The 20,470-nt window shown below is 38.1% G+C and overlaps 1 protein-coding gene across 1 annotated transcript in view; it reads left to right on the top strand.

Annotated features, from left to right (window-relative positions):
• The first annotated feature begins 3,633 nt into the window (after positions 1–3,633).
• The window catches only part of Stk31 (serine/threonine kinase 31), a 59,683-nt gene continuing 42,846 nt past the window's right edge, over positions 3,634–20,470 (top strand). The window contains exons 1-8 of the mRNA XM_013024412.1: positions 3,634–3,714; positions 7,994–8,040; positions 8,128–8,180; positions 10,764–10,862; positions 13,723–13,797; positions 15,812–15,970; positions 18,445–18,803; positions 18,973–19,147. Coding sequence (XP_012879866.1) covers positions 3,656–3,714; positions 7,994–8,040; positions 8,128–8,180; positions 10,764–10,862; positions 13,723–13,797; positions 15,812–15,970; positions 18,445–18,803; positions 18,973–19,147 — 1,026 coding nt within the window. The 5' untranslated portion in view covers positions 3,634–3,655. The remainder of the gene's footprint in view (positions 3,715–7,993; positions 8,041–8,127; positions 8,181–10,763; positions 10,863–13,722; positions 13,798–15,811; positions 15,971–18,444; positions 18,804–18,972; positions 19,148–20,470) is intronic.

Raw genomic sequence — 20,470 nt, 5'->3', positions numbered from 1 at the left:
ACTATTCAGCAATAAAGAACAAAATTGTGTTGTTTGTAGGTAAATGGATGGAACTGGAGGTCATTATATGTAATAAACCAGACTCACAAAAGATAGAGTATATATTTCCCTCATGTAGAACCTACAAAAGAAGTCATGAAAGTAAGATGACTGTTAGGGAAAGGGAAAGGAATTGAAGAGACTGGAATTGGAATATGGGAGGGTAATAGGTGAGGTGAATATAGTCAAAGCAAATACATGTATGAAAACATTACAAATCCATATTTTGTATAATTAATACTAATAATAAAAGAGCAAAAGATAAACAGGAAAAGGAAATCATTAAGATTGGAACATGAAATAAGCAGAAAGGTAAGAGAGAAAACATAAAGCATAATCTAGCTTTAAGAGACCAAGAAAATTGGTAAGATTCTGGGAGTAGCTTGGGGGAAGAACAAACTATCAAAGATAGAAATGATATGGATGATATCACTATAGATTTTATGAATGTTAAGAAGACAGTAAAGAATATTTTAAGCCATGCCTTTAATCCTAGCTACTCAGGAGGTAGAGACCAGAGGATCAAAGTTTGAAGGACAGGGAAGTCCGTGAGACTCTTATTTCCAATAAACTACCCAGAAAAAGCTGGAAGTGGCACTGTGGTTCAAGTGGTAAAGTGCAGTCCTTGAGCATAAAGAAGCTGAAGGACAGTGTCCAGGCCCTAAATTCAAGCCCCGGGACTAGAGGAGGGGGGAAGCAACATTTTAAATAGTTTTATGTCAATGATCTTGACAACTTAACATGAAATGGATAAATCTCTTCAAACACACTGATTTGTAAACAGGGAAATTAGTCTTTTTTGTAGGATCTTTAAGGATTGTTCTAACATGCTGGTGTAGATTACAGAAAGACATGAAATTAAGTGATTTATTGTATTCACATGTCCTAGAAATTGGAGACTTGGCATGTCACCTAAGGTCATATAGGAGAAGCAGACCAAAGGAACACTTCAATGAAGCAGGTAAGGAGCCAAGTGTGAAACCCATATGCAAGTGCCCTGTGAAAAGGTCAGAGTGGATTCCAGGAGCAAAAGGAATGAGAGTACTTAATTGGTGCTTTTGAGTGTCATTAAGTCATTGACAAGGGAGGGCAAGAAGGGAAACTTCTGACCGGTACCATACTTACCACTCTGGTTTACCTGATTTGCTTGGACAGGGTACTCACAACTTGTTAGTGGAGATGTTGAAGCAGCAGGACAATAAAAAAATTCCAACACAGACATAAGCTACCAAGCTAATTTGATAATAAATAAGGCAATCTTACTAGCTTTAGACCTATTAAATCCAAATTGTATGTAAAAATATGCTCATAGGGGCTCTGGTGGCTCACCACTGTAATTCTAGCTACTTCCAGGAGGCTGAGATCTGAGGATTGTGGTTTGAAGATTGCCTGGGTTTCACAACCAAATGGGCAAGGTTGGTTTAACTTTTAGAAGTTACTCAATGTAACTCATCCATACAATCATATCAATGAATATAAAATAAGTATTTGGAAAGAGTCAATGCAAATTTATAATAAAAATCATACAGCAAACTAGAATAGGTGGTTCCTTCAATTTGTTAAAAGGTATCTCTGAAAACCTCACAGCTAATATATATAACAATGAAAGGAAAATGCTTTCTTCCTAAGTTAGGAACACAGTAAGTGTATCTGCTGTAAGCTCTTTGGGAAATGGAAGTTCTAGCCATGATACTAAGGCAAGATTTTTTTTTAAGGCACCTAAATTGGACAGGAGAAAGCATAATCATTATTTGCATGTAATCTAATCATGTAGGCAAAGTTAAAGTCCCATAAAAGATCCTTTTTTTGTTTTTTTGGTCCGGTCATGGGGCCTGAACTCTAGGCCTGGGCACTGTCCCTCAGCTCTTCAGCTCAAGGCTAGCTCTACCACTTGAGCCACAGCGCCACTTCTGGCTTTTTCTTTTTGTTTATGTGGTGCTGAGGAATCGAACCCAGGGCAAGGCAAACGCTCTACCACTGAGCAACCTTCCTAGCCCATCCCATAAAACATTCTATTACTAGAAATAATGAGTTTTACAAAGGTATAGTAAACATGATAAGCCTGCAATAATTGTTTTTGTAGTGCAGGAGACATAGCTCAAGTGGTAGAATGCTTGCCTAGCAAGCACAAGGCCCTGAGTTCAAGGTCTAATACCTCCAAAAATTGTATTTCTATATATTAGCAACAAATAGCCAGAAATTGAAATGAATAAGATTCCACTTATGGTAACATAAAAATGGAAAATCTCATGGATAAATCTGATAAAAGATGTCTTTTTTTTTTTTACAGAAAGTATAAAACTGATTAGAATAAAAGAAAAACTGAACAAAAAGAGCTATAGATTGTGTTCATGTATTAGAAGACCAAATAGAGTCAAGGTGTGAATTCTGAAATGGATGTGAACATTCAGTATAATCCTCAGCAAAATCTCAACAGGATGTGTGTGTGTGTGTGTAGACACTGACAAATGATGGTAATTTGCCTGGAAATGTACAGCTAAAAAATATTTGAAAAAGTTGTTTACAGTACCTTTCTTCATGACTTAGAAACCCAGAGTAATCAGAAACATGTAAAGAAAGCGAAGAGACCAACTTAAAAGAACAGAGTCCAGAAATAGATATACACATATATGGTCCATTGATCTTCCACAATATTGCAAAGACAATATAGTAGAGAAGTGAAAGGGTTTTCAACAAATATGCATAGGCATGTAAGGTTACTGATCTGAAAAAAAAGTGCGTTTTCATTTGTGAAAGCAAATTTCTTCTTTCCATCTATATAAAAATTCTTTTTTCTTTTTTTTTAATTGATCATGGGGCCTGAACTCTGGGCCTAGGTGCTGTCCCTCAGCTCTTCAGCTCAAAGCTAGCGCTCTACCGCTTGAGCCACAGCGCCACTTCTGGTTTTCTGGTGGTTAATAGGAGATAAAGAGTTTCACGGACTTTGCTGCCTGGGCTGGCTTTGAACCGTGATCCTCAGAACTCAGCCTCCTGAGTAGCTAGGATTTAACGCGTGAGCCACCTGCACCCTGCTAGATTATTCTTTAATGATTCTATGCCAGCCATGGGGCTTGAACTCTGGGCTAACGCTCTACCTCTCGGGCCCAAACTCCACTTCCTGCTGAGTCTCGCGGACTCCCGTGCCCGGGCTGGCTTCCTGGCTTCGAACTGCGATCCTCTGAACCCAGCCTGCTGAGTAGCGAGGGTTACAGTCGTGAGCCACAGACGCCTGGCTTCTTCCCATCTTTTGCAAAGAATATTGGGATCCATCCAGTTTGGGCATTGGGGTTTAAATCTGTGAGAATGACTTAGGAGAACTCATGTAATTCCACTGTCAAGACCAGGCGGGAAGCAAACCGGCCCTTCGTGCGTGCGCACTATGAGGTGCACCTACTGCGAAGATGGCCCGCGCGCAGCCACACTGTGCGTGCGAAGTCCAGCGTGCAGTGGGCCTCGCAGCGAGAGTCAGACCTCGCGCGAGAGCCATGTGACTAGCTTGCTGCTCTCGCGTGTTGCGAGAAGCGTCTTGTGCGCACGCGCAGTGCTGGACACGGAAGTCCGCGTGCCGGGCGGTGGGTGGAAGCCCGTCTCGGGGGCGAAGGCGACCGGATCCAGCATGTGGGGCCAGGGGAAGTTTGCTGCTTCGAGTGCAGCTGCGGCAGAGGAGAGTGAGAGGTTGGTAAGGCTCCCCGGGGAGGGGTGCGGGAAGCCGTCTCAGGTCTCAGGAACCGCCTTTCCCTCGCCGTCTTGGGTGAGGGCTCCAACCGAGGCCGAGGCCTGTTTCCGGGCCTCCGCGGCGCTCGTGGGCAGCTACCGCTGCGGTCCACCGACGCCCGGACTGCCGCAGGTGGCGCCCCTGGGGGTTCTGGGCTCCTCTCCCCGCACAGTCGGCGCCCCACGGTTTAAACTGTCCTTTAGAAAGCAGCTTCTGTACAGCTGCTGGCGGCTGTACCGAAGTCAACACTGTTGTTTTTTTTTTTTAATTCTTTTTTTCCCCCCTTATGATCAGGGTTCAAAATGATCAACTTTCTCTTAACAGATTACAACTAGGTTTTCTATCTTCTCAGTCCACTAAAAATGAACACTTAAAAAAAAATCCTGGTTAATAGTAATCCTTGTTTACTACCACTTAGTGTGGTTGGAGAACACATCTCTGTTTGGGCCTGGGGCTCTTGAGCACTGACCCTGAGCTTCTGTTGCTCAAGGAAAGCACTCTACGGCTTGAGCCACAGCACCACTTCTGGCTTTTTCGAGTAGTTTATTGGAGGTAAGAGTCTCATGAATTTTCCTGCCTGGGCTGGCTACAAATGGCCATCCTCAGATCTCAGTCTTCTTGAGTAGCTGTGATTACAGGTGTGAGCCACCAGCACCTGGCTGGGGAAAAAAAATCTTGTAAGATGAGCCAAAATTAGAATAAAAAACTTGTTTTAAAAAAATGGGTCAGTCGTGGGTTTTTAACTCACAAGGCTGAGGCTCAGTCCCTGAGTATTTCTCCCCAAGGCTAGCGCTCTACCATATGATCCACATTTATACTTCTGGCTTTTTGGTAGTTAATTGGAGATGAAGAGTCTCTCTGATTTTTCCGCCTGAGCAGGCTTTGAGCTTGCCATCCTCAGATCTCAGCTTCTTGAGCATTATAGGATTATAGGCATGAACCATTTGCTCACAAATAAGAGTTTTGATCCCCCCCCCTTTTTTTTTTCTTTTTGTCAGTGAGGTTCCCAGCAGCTTCTGGCATACCTTCCTGTGTTCTCATATTACTTGCTTCCTCTGCTGATGTTTGACTGCTTGGCCATGCCTTCAGCCAGGGTTTGGGCTGGTTAATGGGATATTCTGCCCAGGCTGGCTTACAGTTGAGGTCCCCAGATCTTAGCCTTCAAGTAGTTAGGATTATAGGTAGGAGCCATTGGAGACCACAAGTTTTAATTAAATTTTTTTTTGGTTGGTCGTGGGGCCTGAACTCTGGCCTGGGCGCTGTCCCTTAGCTCTTCAGCTCAAGGCTAGTGCTCTACCACTTGAGCCACAGTGCCACTTCTGGCTTTTTCTGCTTATGTGGTACTGAGGAATCGAATCCAGGGCCTCATGCGTGCAAGGCAAGCACTGTACCACAGAGCCACCTTACTGGCCCAAGCTTTAATTTTTTTTTTTTTGGGGGGTCCAGTCGTGGGGCCTGAACTCTGGGCCTGGGCGCTGTCCCTCAGTTCTTCAGCTGAAGGCTAGCGCTGTACCACTTGAGCCACAGCACCACTTCCGGCTTTTTTCTTTTTGCTATGTTGTGCTGAGGAATGGAACCCAGGGCCTCAGGCATGCAAGGCAAGCGCTCTACCACTGAGCCAACTTCCCAGCCCCTTGAATTTTTTTAATAATCACTTTTTGGTGAGAATTGATAACTTTTTTCTTTTCATAGTTGAGAGCATTTTAAACTTTGATATAGTGATGGTGTCAGATAACTATTAAAGCTCTCAAAAATTACTTAAAAAATATGGCATGTATCAGGATGTCTTCCTTGAAGGTTGTTCTATAAAGACCCATTGTTCTTAACCCTTCATCCCAATTTTTCTCCTATCCTGTGCAGAGTATAGAATATTTGTTTTAAGATTCAAGGTCACAAAAACAGTATTGGAAATGAGGGAGAAAAAGTCATTCTAGCTAATCATATTCTCTGCTTGTCAGATTGTGGCTTATGCCTTTTGTAAATAAATTTTTTTTTGAGAAGGAAGTAAAGATTAGTAGGGACTGAGCCGTGAAAATTTTTTTATTTTCCTTCAAGATTTTGAAAGGAAAGTAAAATTCCATTACTTTGGAATACAATTATAAAACAAATTCTTTAAAAAGATTTTGTAGTTGGTAAACTGTAATATATAATAACATTTTTAAAGGAAAGAGCAAAATTCAGTGTGTTTTACCATCTTTAGTCTTTGTGCCTTTTAATTATTTGAAATTTGTTTGGTTGCTTGCTCACTTGGCATGCTACCACTTGAGCCATACCTCTGGTCTGTATCTGTGTGTGTGTATGTGTGTTTTCTCTCAGGGCTTGGGTGCTATCCTTTAGCTTTTATGCACTTACTTTTTAGCACTGTACCACTTGAGCCATAGTTCCACTTCTGGCATTTTGGTGGTTAATTGAGGATGAGTCAAGATTTTCCTTCTTGGGCTAGCTTCGAACCACATCCTCTAATCTCAGCCTCCCTGAATAGCTAATATTACAGGTGTGAGCCATCAGCACCTGGCTTAGCTTAGCTTTTTGCCTGTTAATTAGAAATGGGTCTTGACCTTTTTCCCAGGCTACCTTTGAAGGAAATCTTCCAGGTCTCATCCTCCTGAGTATAAAAGATTACAAGCTTGAGCCACTGGCACCTAGCCCACTGTGCCTTTTAAATAAATTGGTTGCCGGGCGCTGGTGGCTCACGCCTGTAATCCCAGCTACTCAGGAGGCTGAGATCTAAGGATCTCGGTTCAAAGCCAGCCCGGGCAGGAGAGACCCTGAGACCCCTATCTCCAATAAACCACCAGAAAACCGGAAGTGGCGCTGTAGCTCAAGTGGTAGAGCGTTCTCCTTGAGCTGAAGAGCTGAGGGACAGCGCCCAGGCCCAGAGTTCAAGCCCCACGACCGACAAAAAAAAAGTAAAAATAAATAAAAAAATAAAAATAAATAAATTGGTTAACAGTCTCAAGCTATTGTAGTATTTCTCTGTTTACATTTACATTGGTTTGAGAGGACATTAAAAAAAAAAGAATGTGCAGGACTTGGAATGTGGCTTAGTGGTAGAGTGCTTACCTAGTATGCATGAAGCCCTGGGTTCGATTCCTCTGTACCACATAAACAGAAAAAAGCTGAAAGTGGGTCTGTGGCTCAAGTGGTAGAGTACTAGCCTTGAGCAAAAGAAGCCCAGGGACAGTGCCCAGGCCCTGAGTTCAACCCCTAGGACTGGCCAAAACAAAACAAGAAAAAAAGAAAGTGCAGATTATTGCGAAGTATAGATTTATTAGTGATAGAAATATGAATGTTTTCTTCTTTGTAGATCTGTCAAAGTTTGGTAAAAGAATTTTCATAATAAAATTATGAAACAATACATTCAGTGTCTTAAAATTTTTTCTTTTGTCAGCCCTGATCTTTTTTTTTTCTTTCTTTCTTTTGGTCGGTTGTGGGGCCTGAACTCTGGGCCTGGGCCTGGGCACTGTCCCTCAGCTCTTCAGGTCAAGGCTAGCACTCTACCACTTGAGCTACAGTGCCACTTCTGGCTTTTTCTGCTTATGTGGTACTGAGGAATCAAATCCAGGGCCTCATCCATGCAAGGCAAGCACTCTATCACTGAGCTGCCTTCCCAGCACCCCACCCTGGTCTTGAACTCAGGGCCTGGGCTCTGTCCCTGAGCCTTTCTCTGCTCATGGCTAGTGCTCTACCACTTGAGCCACGGCACCACTTTCAGCTTTTCTGAGTAGTTTGTTGGAGATGAGTGTCTCTTGGACTTTCTTGCCTGGGCTGGCTTCCAACTATGAGTCTCATGTCTCAGTCTCCTGAGTAGCTAGGGTTGTAGGTGTGAGCCACTGGCACCTGGCTTCAGTATCTTTTTAATATAATTGGAATCTTGGTATCCTCATTAGGACAAAACACATTTTTTTTTTTGTCATTGGTCCTGGGGCTTGAATTTAGGGCGTAGGTGCTGTCTTTGAACTTGTTTTTCTGCTCAACGCTGGTATTCTACCAGCCGTGGTGCCACTTTTGGTTTTCTGGTGGTTAACTGGAGATGAGTCTCATGGACTTTCCGACTGGGCTGGCTTAGAACCATGATCCTTACATCTCTGCCTCCTGAGTAGCTAGGATTACAGACATGAGCCACCGACCACTGTCTAAAACACAATTTTAATAACTTAAATATTCAGTGGTTTAGTCTTTATTTGTTGTTAATAGATGGACTATTATAACCTAACCTAAAGTATTGAATTGTTTTAGTCTTTCAGGGATTGTCCAAGTGGATGAAGATACACATTGCAATAAAGGTAGTGACACTAAAAATTATTTGGGGGGTGTAAGAACTCAGTGTACTGAATAATTTTAAATTTTCTTTGCATTTGATTTGATTTTAGTTGAAGATGTGGTTGGAAGTCATGTAGAAGATGCAGTGACATTTTGGGCCCAGGTAAATAATAGCTTGATTGGTTTCTCCCTCCTTCCTTTTCCTTCCCAAACTGAAGTCTTCAACAAAACAAAAACAAAAAAACCTAGGAAAATATGTATCATTTTTAATGCCTGATTTTCGATTATGCTTTATAAAATATAATTAAGGATTTATGTTTAATTTGGCTACAATTAACAACTACCTAGTAGCTTATAATACATCTGAGTTAAAAAAGAAAATAAGCAAAATTGACTTTACAATGAGCTTTTGAACTTATAGCTCCATCTAGGGGTCTTTTATAAGATTGTTTCTTAAAAATGTTAATCTCATTTTTTTTCTACTCAGTAAACCCTTTAGTTTTTTTTTTTTAATCTTTTTTTTTCTACTCAGTAAAACCCTTTAGTTTTTTTTTTTTGTCTTTTCTTTTTTGGTACTGGGGATCGAACCCAGGATGTTGCACTTGCTAGGTAAGCGCTTTGCCACTGAGCTATATCCTAGCCCAACCCTTTAGTTTTTAAAAATTGTTTTCTTTTTTTTTTTGACACTATCCAGTGTGTAGTTTATATAACAAACCTTGAACAGATTTCTTTTTTTTTTAAATTTTATTTTATTTGTGAACATACTGTACAGAGGGGTTACAATTACATGGGCAAGATAATGCATACATTTCTTACCAAGCATTGCAGCCTCCTCCTTTGTTTACCCTTTACTTCCCTTCCCAGCCTCCCCCCCCAATCCTTCTCCCCCCTCCCGCTCCTCCCCCCTCACCGACATTGTAAAGCTCCTTTTTGACATGACAATTTGTACTTCTCATTGTTGCAACAGGTCCACCTGAATCCTTAAATGACTTGTTTTTCCTAGCCCAACCCTTTAGTTTTTAAAAATTGTTTTCTGACTCTGCTTTTGCCTTAAGTATGTTCACAATGATTTTCTATTCTGCTTGTAAGGAAGCCACTTTCATCTTGTCAGGGACATGTTTAGTATACATAGACAATCTCCTAAGGGTTTTAGGTTTTTCAACAGGAACCATTTGAAGTCTGTCTAGGCACATGCTACATGGAAAATTTTGGTGTTTGTCCAGCCCTCTTGATATAAGGGTAAACAATTTTATTCGCATGTGGTTAGGAAATTTCTTCTAAAGTTTCATTAGAACTTTACTGGAGGAAAGCCCATGATGGCATGTCAACACTGGACCATTCTGAGTGCTCTTGTACTACAGTTCACAGAACTGTCTTGAAAATTTCAGCTACTCAAATGTGGCCAGTTGTGAAGAGATTAAAGACAGAGGAAAAAAACTACAATATCTGTAGATACTGTCCCAGGAAGAGCAAAAAGGAAATTCAGACTCTTTTTTTAATATTTAATTTGAGATACAGTATTTTTCTTAGTGCAAAATTTAAACCACTAACAAAACAATATTCTTTGGTAGGCTGAAATTCAGATAAGTGCACTCAATTTTAAATACAAAGTTAAGCACCAGAAGTGCTGACTGACTTCTTATATAATGATTAACAAAATGGTCAAAGCTAAGAAATTAACCTTTGTATAATACTATTAACTAAATTATAGTCTTTATTCAAATCTTACTAGGTTTTTTTTCTGTTCTCATCTCTAAGATTCTAAGCTATACTTAGTTGTATATCTTAGTTAATACTTTATTAAATTTTCCTTGTATTTTATGACTTTTGGCACTTTTGATGATTACTAATAATTTTATAAAGTATTCCTTCATTTGAGTTTGATGATTTCTCATAAACTTATTAGTAAGAATACACAGAAGTAATGTTTCTCTTGAGTGTATCATATTGGGGATTTATGATGTCACTATATTTTTGTCATTGAGTACTGTAGCCATGATCTACTTGGTTAAAATGATAGCTTCTGTTTTTTTTGTTTTCTAACTATGATTAAATATTTTTGTTTTGTCACTAACAATTTTTTTGTCACTAGTAATAGATGTTTTGAGGACAGCTACCATAAGGACTGTATAATCTTGTTTCTGTTGAACTGTTAACCTACAAATTTTAGTATTTATTGCTATAGCACTTGACCGATAATTTTCAGTTCTTATTTCTGCTGCATTTACTGTTTTTCAGTAAGGAAGAGTTGCCTCTGTTTTGCCACTTGTATATTTGATCATTTATGTTAATATAGATTCAGATGCTTACTCCATGAGTTATAATCTAATGCTACCATTATTTTTGTTTAATTTTTGTTTAAATTTTTCACCTCTGGCTATTAAGACAAAAATTGGCCAAAGAACACAGATTGGCTACTTGTCATTTAAATATGTCTTTTTTTTGAGCACTTTGCTTTCTGCTTTGATAAATTTTTAGCACAGAAATTTCCAAGGAACCTGCTTAATATGATTTAATAATGTTGGTATCTTGGTTGAATTCCAAGTATTTGAACTCATTGGGAAGTAAACTTTTTATAGTCTTATTTGATTTCTTACAAGAACTCATTTAAATTATGAAAAATACTGATAGAGTTAAATTTTTAATGTTCTAAAATTTTTAATACTCTAGTGAAATTCTTAATTATATAACATTATAAAATGGTGTTTTGCTGAATCTTACGCTTTTTCTTTTTCTTTATTCCTAGAATATCAATAGAAATAAGGATATTATAAAGATTGGTTCTTTACTGTCAGAAGTTTGTCCTCATGCCAATTCAGTTTTTGGGAATCTTGATTCAAAGAAGGTGAGCCATATTCTTTGACAAAGTCATTTCAAACCACTTGCTAGTTTTCCTACATCTTGATTTTTGCAGTTTTTGGAATTTGAATCCTATTTGAAAGGAAGAAACAGATACTTCTTTTTTTTTTTTTTTTTGGGTGCCAGTCCTGGTGCTTGAACTCAGGATCTGGGTTCTCTCCCTGAGCTTTTTTTTTGTCAGAGCTCACCCTCCTGAATACTTAGGATTACAGGTATGAGCTATTGAAACCTGGATATATTTAGAATTTGTATTAGCAACACCACAGTGAATATATTAATTTAAAAGTATAGATGGATAGCTTAAGATGTGGCTCAAGTTGTAGAGTGCCTAACAAACACAAAGTTCTGAGTTCAGTACAGAAAAAAGAGAATATCCTGATATTATTTGCCTTAAAAAGGAAAGAAATTCTGACATAAATTACAACATTGAGGACATCATGCTAAGTAAAATAAGATACAAAATTGTATGATTCCACTTACATGAGTATTATACTCACTAATTAATTCTCCTTACAGAGTAGTTAAAATGAGAAACAAAATAATTACCTGGGAGTGGAGGGATAAAGTTGTAATGGAAAGAAGCTGTTTAATGAAAGCAGAATTTCAGTTGTACAGATTAAAAGTGAGGGAGGTAGATGGTGGTTTTAGATACAATATATTACAAAATAGCCCTGAACAATATATTTAAAGGTGAACATATTTCATCTAACCACCTCACAAAACCTGTGGAAGATTTGCTAGGTACCAGATACTGTATTTATTAGGCATTAAATGACACGAAATGATGAATAAATGGTTAGAATCCTTGTAGTTGAAATTCACAGGAAATCTGTAAGAAACCCGTGGAGAACAGTCTATTTTTCTCTCTTTCTTCTTTTTGTCAGTATATAACTCTTGGTAAAACGTTTATCTACTAAGATACTAAGTATATAGTTTGGTTGAGTAAATTTTACATAGGTATGTATCCACATAACTAACCCCTCACATCAGTAGGGGCAATTATCTTAGAAATTTTGCCCAGGACACTTTTGCAGACAATTCTTAGCCAGATGTCTTCATAACAGTGGTAGTCATTCTGGCTTTGTCATAAATTTATTTGCCAGTTAAAAAAAATTTTTTTGGTCGGTCATGGGGCTTGAACTCTGGGCTTGGGCACTGTCCCTGTGCTCTTCAGCTCAAGGTGAGCGCTCTACCGCTTGAGCCACAGCACCACTTCTGGTTTTCTAGTGGCTTATTGGAGATAAGAGTCTCACGGACTTTCTTGCCCGGGCTGGCTTTGAACCGTGATCCTCAGATCTCAGCCTGCTGAGTAGCTAGGATTATAGGAGTGAGCCACCAGTGCCCGGCTGCCAGTTTAAAATTTTTGTACTATGCACTTCATGGTATAAGACTAGTTTCGTTTGCCCAGTATAATTTCTGAGTTTCATTTATATTGTTGTGTATTGGTCACTTTTCCCAAGCTATGCAGTATTTCAGTGTACAAATACACACAATTTAGTTTTTTTTTTTTTTTTGGGTCCGGTTGTGGGGCCTGAACTCTGGGCTTGGGCGCTGTCCCTCAACTCTTCATCTCAAGGCTAGTGCTCTACCACTTGAGCCACAGCACCACTTCCGGCTTTTTTTCTTTTTGCTTATGTGGTGCTGAGGAATGGAACCCGGGCCTCATGCATGCAAGGCAAGCGCTCTACCACTGACCCACCTTCCCAGCCCCTACACAATTTAGTTTTTTGTTCTCCTTGATCAGTTAGATTATTTGCTGTGTATGACGAAGATTAAGACTAAAAAATGGTTTGAAATCCTTAAATCTACTAGACATGTTGACTCATTTGTTTTGTTTATATCTGTAAAACTAGAATGATAAAGTCATTGGCTAAGCATGTTTTAGTTTAGTAACTTCTGTTTTGTAAGTGTTGAACCAGTTTATATCCTTACCATACATTGCATCTCATAGCAATATATAAGAATTCCAGTTCCCTCATGTCCTGACATGAGTATGGAGGCTAAGTATGTTTTAATATTCTTATTAGACATATCCTCCTTATGACCTACCTATTCAATACTTAGTTTAAGGTATTTTATTCTAGCAGCTCAGACAGACTCAGCCTCTACACCGGAAAAGTAGTCCAGGCTCAGTGTTAGTGAGAGTCTGGTGCCAGCTTGTACTTCCATATAGCTCCAGATGGCAGAAGGGGCACATAAGCTGCTGGATCCCCTTTCATTTGGGGTCTCATATAAGAATACTAATCTTCATTTATAACTGTAAAAAGTAACTGTAAAAAGCTTTTGATCCATGCCTCTAGTCCTTTTTACTTTTATTTTTTCATATAGGAATTTACGTTTTTTGCCTGGTCTGGCCTGGACATAGATCCTTCTACTTAGGCCTCCTGGGTAGCTGGGGTGACAGGTGTGAATTGCCACCTTCAGCTTTCTTTGTTGACTTGAGATTTACTAACTTTTTTGCCTGAGCTGGCCTAGATGTACAGTCTTTCAAATTTCCATCTACTGAGTAGCTTGGGTTGCAGTGAGCTACTGCACTGACCTGTACTGGTTTTTGTACCTTATGTTTTTTTTTTTAAAGAGGCAGAGGGGCATAATAGATTTTGAAGTTAGAAGTTTGAATTTTGGTGTGGTTGTATATTAGTTTATAACTTTTAAGTATGTAGGTGTGTAGTGGTGAAAACCAAGTACAAAGTTACCTGTCATTTTAGCTGTTAGAATTAAGTAAGTTATTATTGGAAAGCATTCATTTATACATATTAAGTGCTTAATATGTATTGATTTCTGTTGTGATCTCTTTAGTATGTTTTTTCATTCTGAAGTTAAATCATTTTTTCTTTTCCTCATAGATTTATGGAGGATTGTTTTCTGAAGATAAGTGTTGGTACAGATGCAAAGTACTGAAAGTCATCAACGATGAAAAGGCAGGAAATATATGTCATTTATTTTCTCAAAGTAGTAATAGGGCTGGTTTAATGAATGTATAAGTTGATACATTTTTAAAATTCATAACATGAAAAGTCAATTGCTTGAAAACAGATTCAGGAATACTCTAAGTTTAAGTTGTTATATAATCACAGATCATCTAACAATAGATGACATAATTTGTGGATTATTTTTGGATGCCTAGTTCTTTGTTCCTCAGTTCTTACTCATTATGTTTGGTTTTCTGTAATGAGAAACTTTAAAGTTTCATTTTATTAAGATTGATGAATAGGCTAAGTACATTTTATCCTGAACATAATGTACCCTTTACTTTAGTAATGGATATTGTCAATCATAAAAGACTGATTTGAGCTGGGCACTGGTGGCTCATGCCCATAATCCTAGCTACTCATGAGGCTGAGATCTGATGATTGCTGTTCAGAGCCAGCCTAGGCAGAAAAGTCCCTGTGAGACTTTTACCTCCAGTTAACCACTCAAAAACTGGAAGTGGAGCTGTGGCTTAAAGTTGGTAGAGTGCTAGCCTTGAGCAAAAGAGCTTAGGGCCAGGCCCTGAGTTCAAACCCTAAACCTACAAAAAAAAAAAAAAGATTGATTTTCAGCTTTTGTTAATGTCTCAATTAAATGTGATAAATTTTCTGTGTGTGTGTGTGTGTGTGTGTGTGTGTGTGTGTGTGTGTTTGTGTGTTTTCCTCTTGCTACTGGGGTTTGAATACAGAACATTTCACTTGATCTGCTTCGCTGGTATTCTATACTTGAGCTAAGCCTTCAGCAGGTTATTTTGGAGATGGAGTTTCCCAGACTTTTCTTTCCTAGCTGGCTTTGAACCTTGATCCTCTGGATCTCAGCCTCCTAAGTAGGTGTGAACCATGGTGGCTGGCTGTATTTTATTTTTTTACATTGAGAGCTTGTGGAAGATTTTAAGGGGATTTTGGAGGAATGAGATTCTGAGTAGCTGTCTGGTGGCAATTGAACATTGTAAGTTGTGTGAAAACATCTCTGTAGATTTTCCTCGAGTAGTTTTTCTGTTATCTGCTTTCTAGACTTAAAAATATAAATTTTATAATGTATGTGTTTTATGAATATATTTTCTTGATGTAATAAAGTGATAAGATGAAACACTTTAATGTTCTAATTAGTTTGTTTTAAACAATCTTGTTATTTAGTATTATCACACATAATGGTTTATTTTGATTTCGTCCACCTACTACTACTTTTTCCTATAATTTGACAATGGGAGAATATATTTCACATTTGATTTTGGATTGGCTTTAAGTTTTTTTTTTTTTTGGGTCCAGTCGTGGGTCCTGAACTCTGGGCCTGTGCGCTGTCCCTCAGCTCTTCAGCTCAAGGCTAGCACTCTACCACATGAGCCAAAGCGCCACTTCTGGCTTTTTTCTTTTTGGTTATGTGGTGCTGAGGAATCGAACCCAGGGCCTCATACATGCAAGGCAAGTGCTCTACCACAGAGCCACCTTCCCAGCCCTGGCTTTAAGTTTTTAAATTAGGGATAAGATGATATTTGGCTTAATAATAAACTTTTCTTAAAAATTTTAAAACAGATGAGTTGGGGTAAGGGTGAATTTGGTAAGTTCAAAGTCTATCTAGCAAGATGGCTTTAATTTTATTAGAGGAAGTTATCAAATTTCATTTGTGGATCTTATTTATTTTTTATTTTCCTGACATGATTATCTTACTTTACTATATATTTTATTGTTATTGTAAAGTTGAGGTACAGAGGGTTACAGTTACATAAGGCAGGTAATGGGTACTTGTCTTTTGAACAATGTCACTCCTTCCCTTGCTCTTTCCCCGTTTTTCCCTTCTGTCCTCACCCACAAGTTGTAAGATTTTATTGTTTCTAACTTGAACTTCAAAATGTTGATTGATTTTTACACTAGGAGAAATAACAGTGTCAAAAGTGTAATAGACTTTTGTTTGTGCTTTTCTTGTAGATGTTTAATCTGGGCTCAGTATTTGTCTCCTTTTTTCTAGTGTCTGGTGAGGTACATTGACTATGGAAATACTGAAATTCTGAACCGATCTGATATTGTAGAAATTTCTTCAGAACTACAGTTTTCTAGTGTTGCCAAAAAGTATAGACTGTGGGGACTACAGATTCCTTCTGGCCAAGAAGTTACCCAGTTTGATCAGGTAAGTCACATATTTTTGACACTTTTCTTAATGAAAGTAAATCTATATGTCTAAAAAATTTTAAATTTCATTAAATATGTTTAATATAAAAGCTTATCTAGGGTTGGGACTTTAGATCAGTAGAGGAGGCCCACTGTTTGGACATTAGTTCTGGAAAAAGAAAGCACATCTAAATTAGTGAAAAATAATGAGATATAAAATCAGAGCTCAATGGTAGGATACTTGCATAATGTGCTCAAGGTCCTGGATTGAACCTCATACTTCAACAAACAAGCTAGAATACTTCAAAAGTAATTAAGTATTTGTGCTTATCTTTGGTTAGGTAATCATTCTTGATAATCAGAGAAGAGTAATTATAGCTGGATACTAGTGGCTCATGCTTATAATCCTTGCTACTCAAGAGGTTGAGATCTGAGGATCACAGTTTGAATCAGGAAAGTTCCTGAGACTCTTACTTTCAATTAAGTGCCAAAAAAGCTGCACATGGATTTGTGGCTTTTTGGTACTTAATTTTAATTTTAGACTCTGGATATATGTGATTCATGGAGATTTTACTAATTGTGATGGATGTCTGTAAGGAAAAGGAATATGACTTCAGAGGAAACATCTAATAGTCATATTTCCATGTGAATTCTAGAACATTCAGTTTTAGGTTATTGGAACTTAACAGAAAGTAGACTATTTTCATCCCAATTTTTATACTCACCAAATAAACAGGTTTTAATATATTAAGATTCCATGTAGTAAGGGGCATGACTCAACCTCAACTAGCAGAAGTGCTTGCCTACATAATTTGAGACAGCTTGGGTACCCCTAGTATCAGAAGAAAAAATAAATCCACACATTCCAGCAATAATCTTTAAAAATTTCCTAGGAACAGAAGTTATCCTTCAGTTTTGGATAGTCATTTGAGAAAATCTTTTGAAACTAAGGGTTTTTGTAGATAAGCTCCATTATCTGTGCTTAATTAAATTCTTAATATATTTCAGAAAATTACATTTGAGTTTGTTGGCTTGCCTTATTTTCTTTGGTGATGGCCTTTGGACCAAATTTGCTGCGTATATTGGTATTCTTAGTCACTGTAAACCTTTTGATATAGTATATGCATTTCTGATTTTTTTTTTGGGTCCAGTCATGGGGCCTGAATTCTGGGCCTGGGCGCTGTCCCTCAGCTCTTCAGCTCAAGGCTAGCGCTCTACCACTTGAGCCACAGCACCACTTCCGGCTTTTTTCTTTTTGCTTATGTGGTGCTGAGGAATCGAACCCAGGGCCTCAGGCATGCAAGACAAGCACTCTACCACTGAGCCACCTTCCCAGCCCTCTATTTATTTCTTGTGCTACTGTTAAGGCTTAAACTTAGGGCCTGGGCCCTGACCGTGAACTTTTGTGATTAAGGCGAGTACTCCACCACTTGAGCCACAGTTCTCCATTTGGATTTTTGCTGGTTAATTGGAGAGAAGAGTTTGACAGACATGCATGAATGGTATGACTCTGAACTGCGATCCTCAGAGTTCAGCCTCATGAGTAGCTAGGATTACAAGTGTGAGCCACTGGTGCCAGTTCATATTTATTTATTTTTAAATAAGTTATTTTCTTCAAGTGGTTGGACAATGTATTCATGTTCAGTTTATTTTTTTGTGCTTTGAGCTTCTTATTCATTGCTTCCACTCTTGTCTTCACTAAAATGTGTACCTACTTGTATTGTTAAAACTAACTTAAAGTTTTGTTGAAACCTTTCATCCTAGAAATTCATTTTTATTAACTATAAGTCCTAAGATCATCATTTTATTTAATTGATACAATCTCCAAGGTTATCAAAATTATTTTAGGATGTAAGGAGGAAATTGTAGGATGGCTGGCCTTGGCCATAAAAAAAAAGTGTAAGGCTCTCTCCTCTACCTCAACCAATAGCTTGGTATGATTGTGTGCCCCTATTAGCTGAAACTATTGAGGAGACATGATGGAGAGGTACAGTGTGTATACCTGTCATCCTTGTGGCATAGGGAAACAAATAGGATCACAGTCCTGGTCAGCCTAGGTATAAAAGAAGAACCTACTTTAAAAATAAACATTGTGAAAGGGGTTGGAGGAGTGGCTCAATCAAGGTAGAGCACCTAGCTTGCAAATACAAAGTCCTAAATTCAGAGTTCAGTACTGTTAGAAAAAATATTGTAGGATATTAATTAATATACATTAAAATACATGAATATGGCAGTATATTCAGGTGTTAGCTAGAAAGGAAGATTTTAGCAATGTGCAATTGAAATACATTCGTACATATGCAGAAGTGTATTTGCATATAGCCAACAAAATAAGATCATTTGTATAGAGATTTTATTTTATTTTATTTTTTTAATTTAATTTTATTTTGTATAGAGATTTTAGAATGAAGAAATACAATGCTTTTTAAAAAGGTGTAGAAACAAAATAAGAAATGTTGACATCGCTGGTTTATATCTTCTTTACTCTTTCAGGGCAGAACCTTTTTGGGGAGTTTGATTTTTGAAAAGCAAATAAAAATGAAAATTAAAGCAACCTATCAAGATGGAACAGTCATTGCTCAGGCTGAATATGGTGGTGTGGATATTGGGGAAGAAGTGGCTAAAAAAGGATTTGCAGAAAAATGCAAACTTACTTCCAGCTCTCAAGTCTGTGAAGAAAAGAAATCGGACCCTAGTCATCTTACCCTCAGGAATCTCAAGAATACAATTCCCTTGTGGGGGCACCGATCCAACCAATCAAACTTCAGCAGGCCAAAAGGGCGTTTAAATGGGAGGCTTCCTCTTGACTTGCAGGATGAGAGTAGGTCAAGAAGTCAAGTGACATTTCCAAAGTAAGTATGCTGGGGTTTTTAGTTTTATTTAATTTCAAATTTATCTTAAGTACCCTTGTAGAAGTTCTTAAGGTTTTTTTTTTCTTCAAGTGCTCATTTCTACTTTTAGCAGGAATATTTTCATTAAATCCATCATATATTTTTCAAAAAGTGAATTTGTTTTTAACAGGGAAAGTTTGGCTGTTGGTAACTTTAATTTAGGATCTAATGTTAGTCTGGAAAAAATTAAGCAAGACCAGAAACTGATGGAAGAGAATGAAAAACTTAAAAATGAGAAAGAAGTTCTACTTGAAAGTTACAAGGCATTAGAATTGAAAATAGAACAGACTTCCCAGGAGCTACAGGTATGTTTAATGGCTTAAGGTAAAATGTTCAGCTGGGAAATGTGTGAACTAATCTGCTCTCCTCTTCTCTCCCCTTTTCTCTCCAGTATTTTGTTCCTATACTTGAGCTACGATTGGATTTCACTGGTTATTTGAAGTTTAATAATTTCTCATTTAATTTCTTAAATTATTTTGTAAAGCTTTTAGTATGGAACTTTTTAGATATTCTAGAAAGAAAAAAATTGAATAATTATGATGCATAACACCAGTTTTGGCAATGTTGCTTAACACCAGTTTTGACAGTCTTGGGTTGGCCAGCCTTTTTAAAAAATCTATGGATCCTATTCATATTACTTCATATTCTTCAGTGTGTATCTATTGCTAATAGAAAAGAAATTTAAAGAAATAGTAACCAGGAACTGGCATTGGAGATCAGTTGTTGAGTGCAGGCTTACCATGTGTAAGGCCCTGGGCTTTATTTCAAGCTCGTTACAAGTTGCCAAATAACAAAACCCATAAGCCAGCACTATTTACACAAAACCAGAAATTCCATAATATTATAATAATAGTTTTGAGGTTTCTTATATAGCCTCAGCCCCATGAAAGCCTTTTATTTATTTATTTTTTTGGTGCTAACCATGGGGCTTGAACTCAAGGGCCTGGGTGCTCTCCCTGAGCTTTTTTGCTCAAACTAGTACTCTGGCACTTGAGCCATAGCTCCACTTCTGACTTTTTAGTGGTTAAGTGAACATAAGAGTCTCATTGTCCATCTTCTCATGCTGGCTTCAAACTGTGATCCTCAGATCTCAGCCTCCCCAGTAGCTAGGATTGTAAGTGTGAGCCACTGACACTTGGCTTGGTTAATGTTTTTAATTGTATAGTTTGTAACTTGTTTTTTTTAAAATCATCATGTATATCCTTTTATGGTTGGTAAATCTCAGTGTTTGCTTAGGTTCAAGTTTGTTTTTCCCCCTAAACAGGGTATAGACTAATAAAAAATACTGTATGGTTTACAAAAGTGTATTTTTGACACAAAATACATTTTCAAACTTTATTTCTCTAATTCTCTTGACACCAGCTGGGATATCCCAACAATTTAATTCTGTTTGGATGTTAATTTGTCAGTCTTGCGACTTGAACTCAGAGCCTGGGTACTGTCCCTGAGCCTTTTCATTCAAGGGTTCCAATTAGAGCCACAGTGCTACTTCTGGTTTTCTGGTGGTTAATTGGAGATAAGAATCTCACATTGGGCTGGGAAGTTGGCTCAGTGGTAGAGCGCTTGCCTTGCATGCCTGAGGCCCTGGGTTCAATTCCTCAGCACCACATAAGCAAAAAGGAAAAAGC

Source organism: Dipodomys ordii, unplaced genomic scaffold, assembly GCF_000151885.1.
Source record: "Dipodomys ordii isolate 6190 unplaced genomic scaffold, Dord_2.0 Scaffold76, whole genome shotgun sequence".
Lineage (NCBI taxonomy): Eukaryota > Metazoa > Chordata > Mammalia > Rodentia > Heteromyidae > Dipodomys > Dipodomys ordii.
This window is presented reverse-complemented; position numbering and strand designations above follow the sequence as displayed.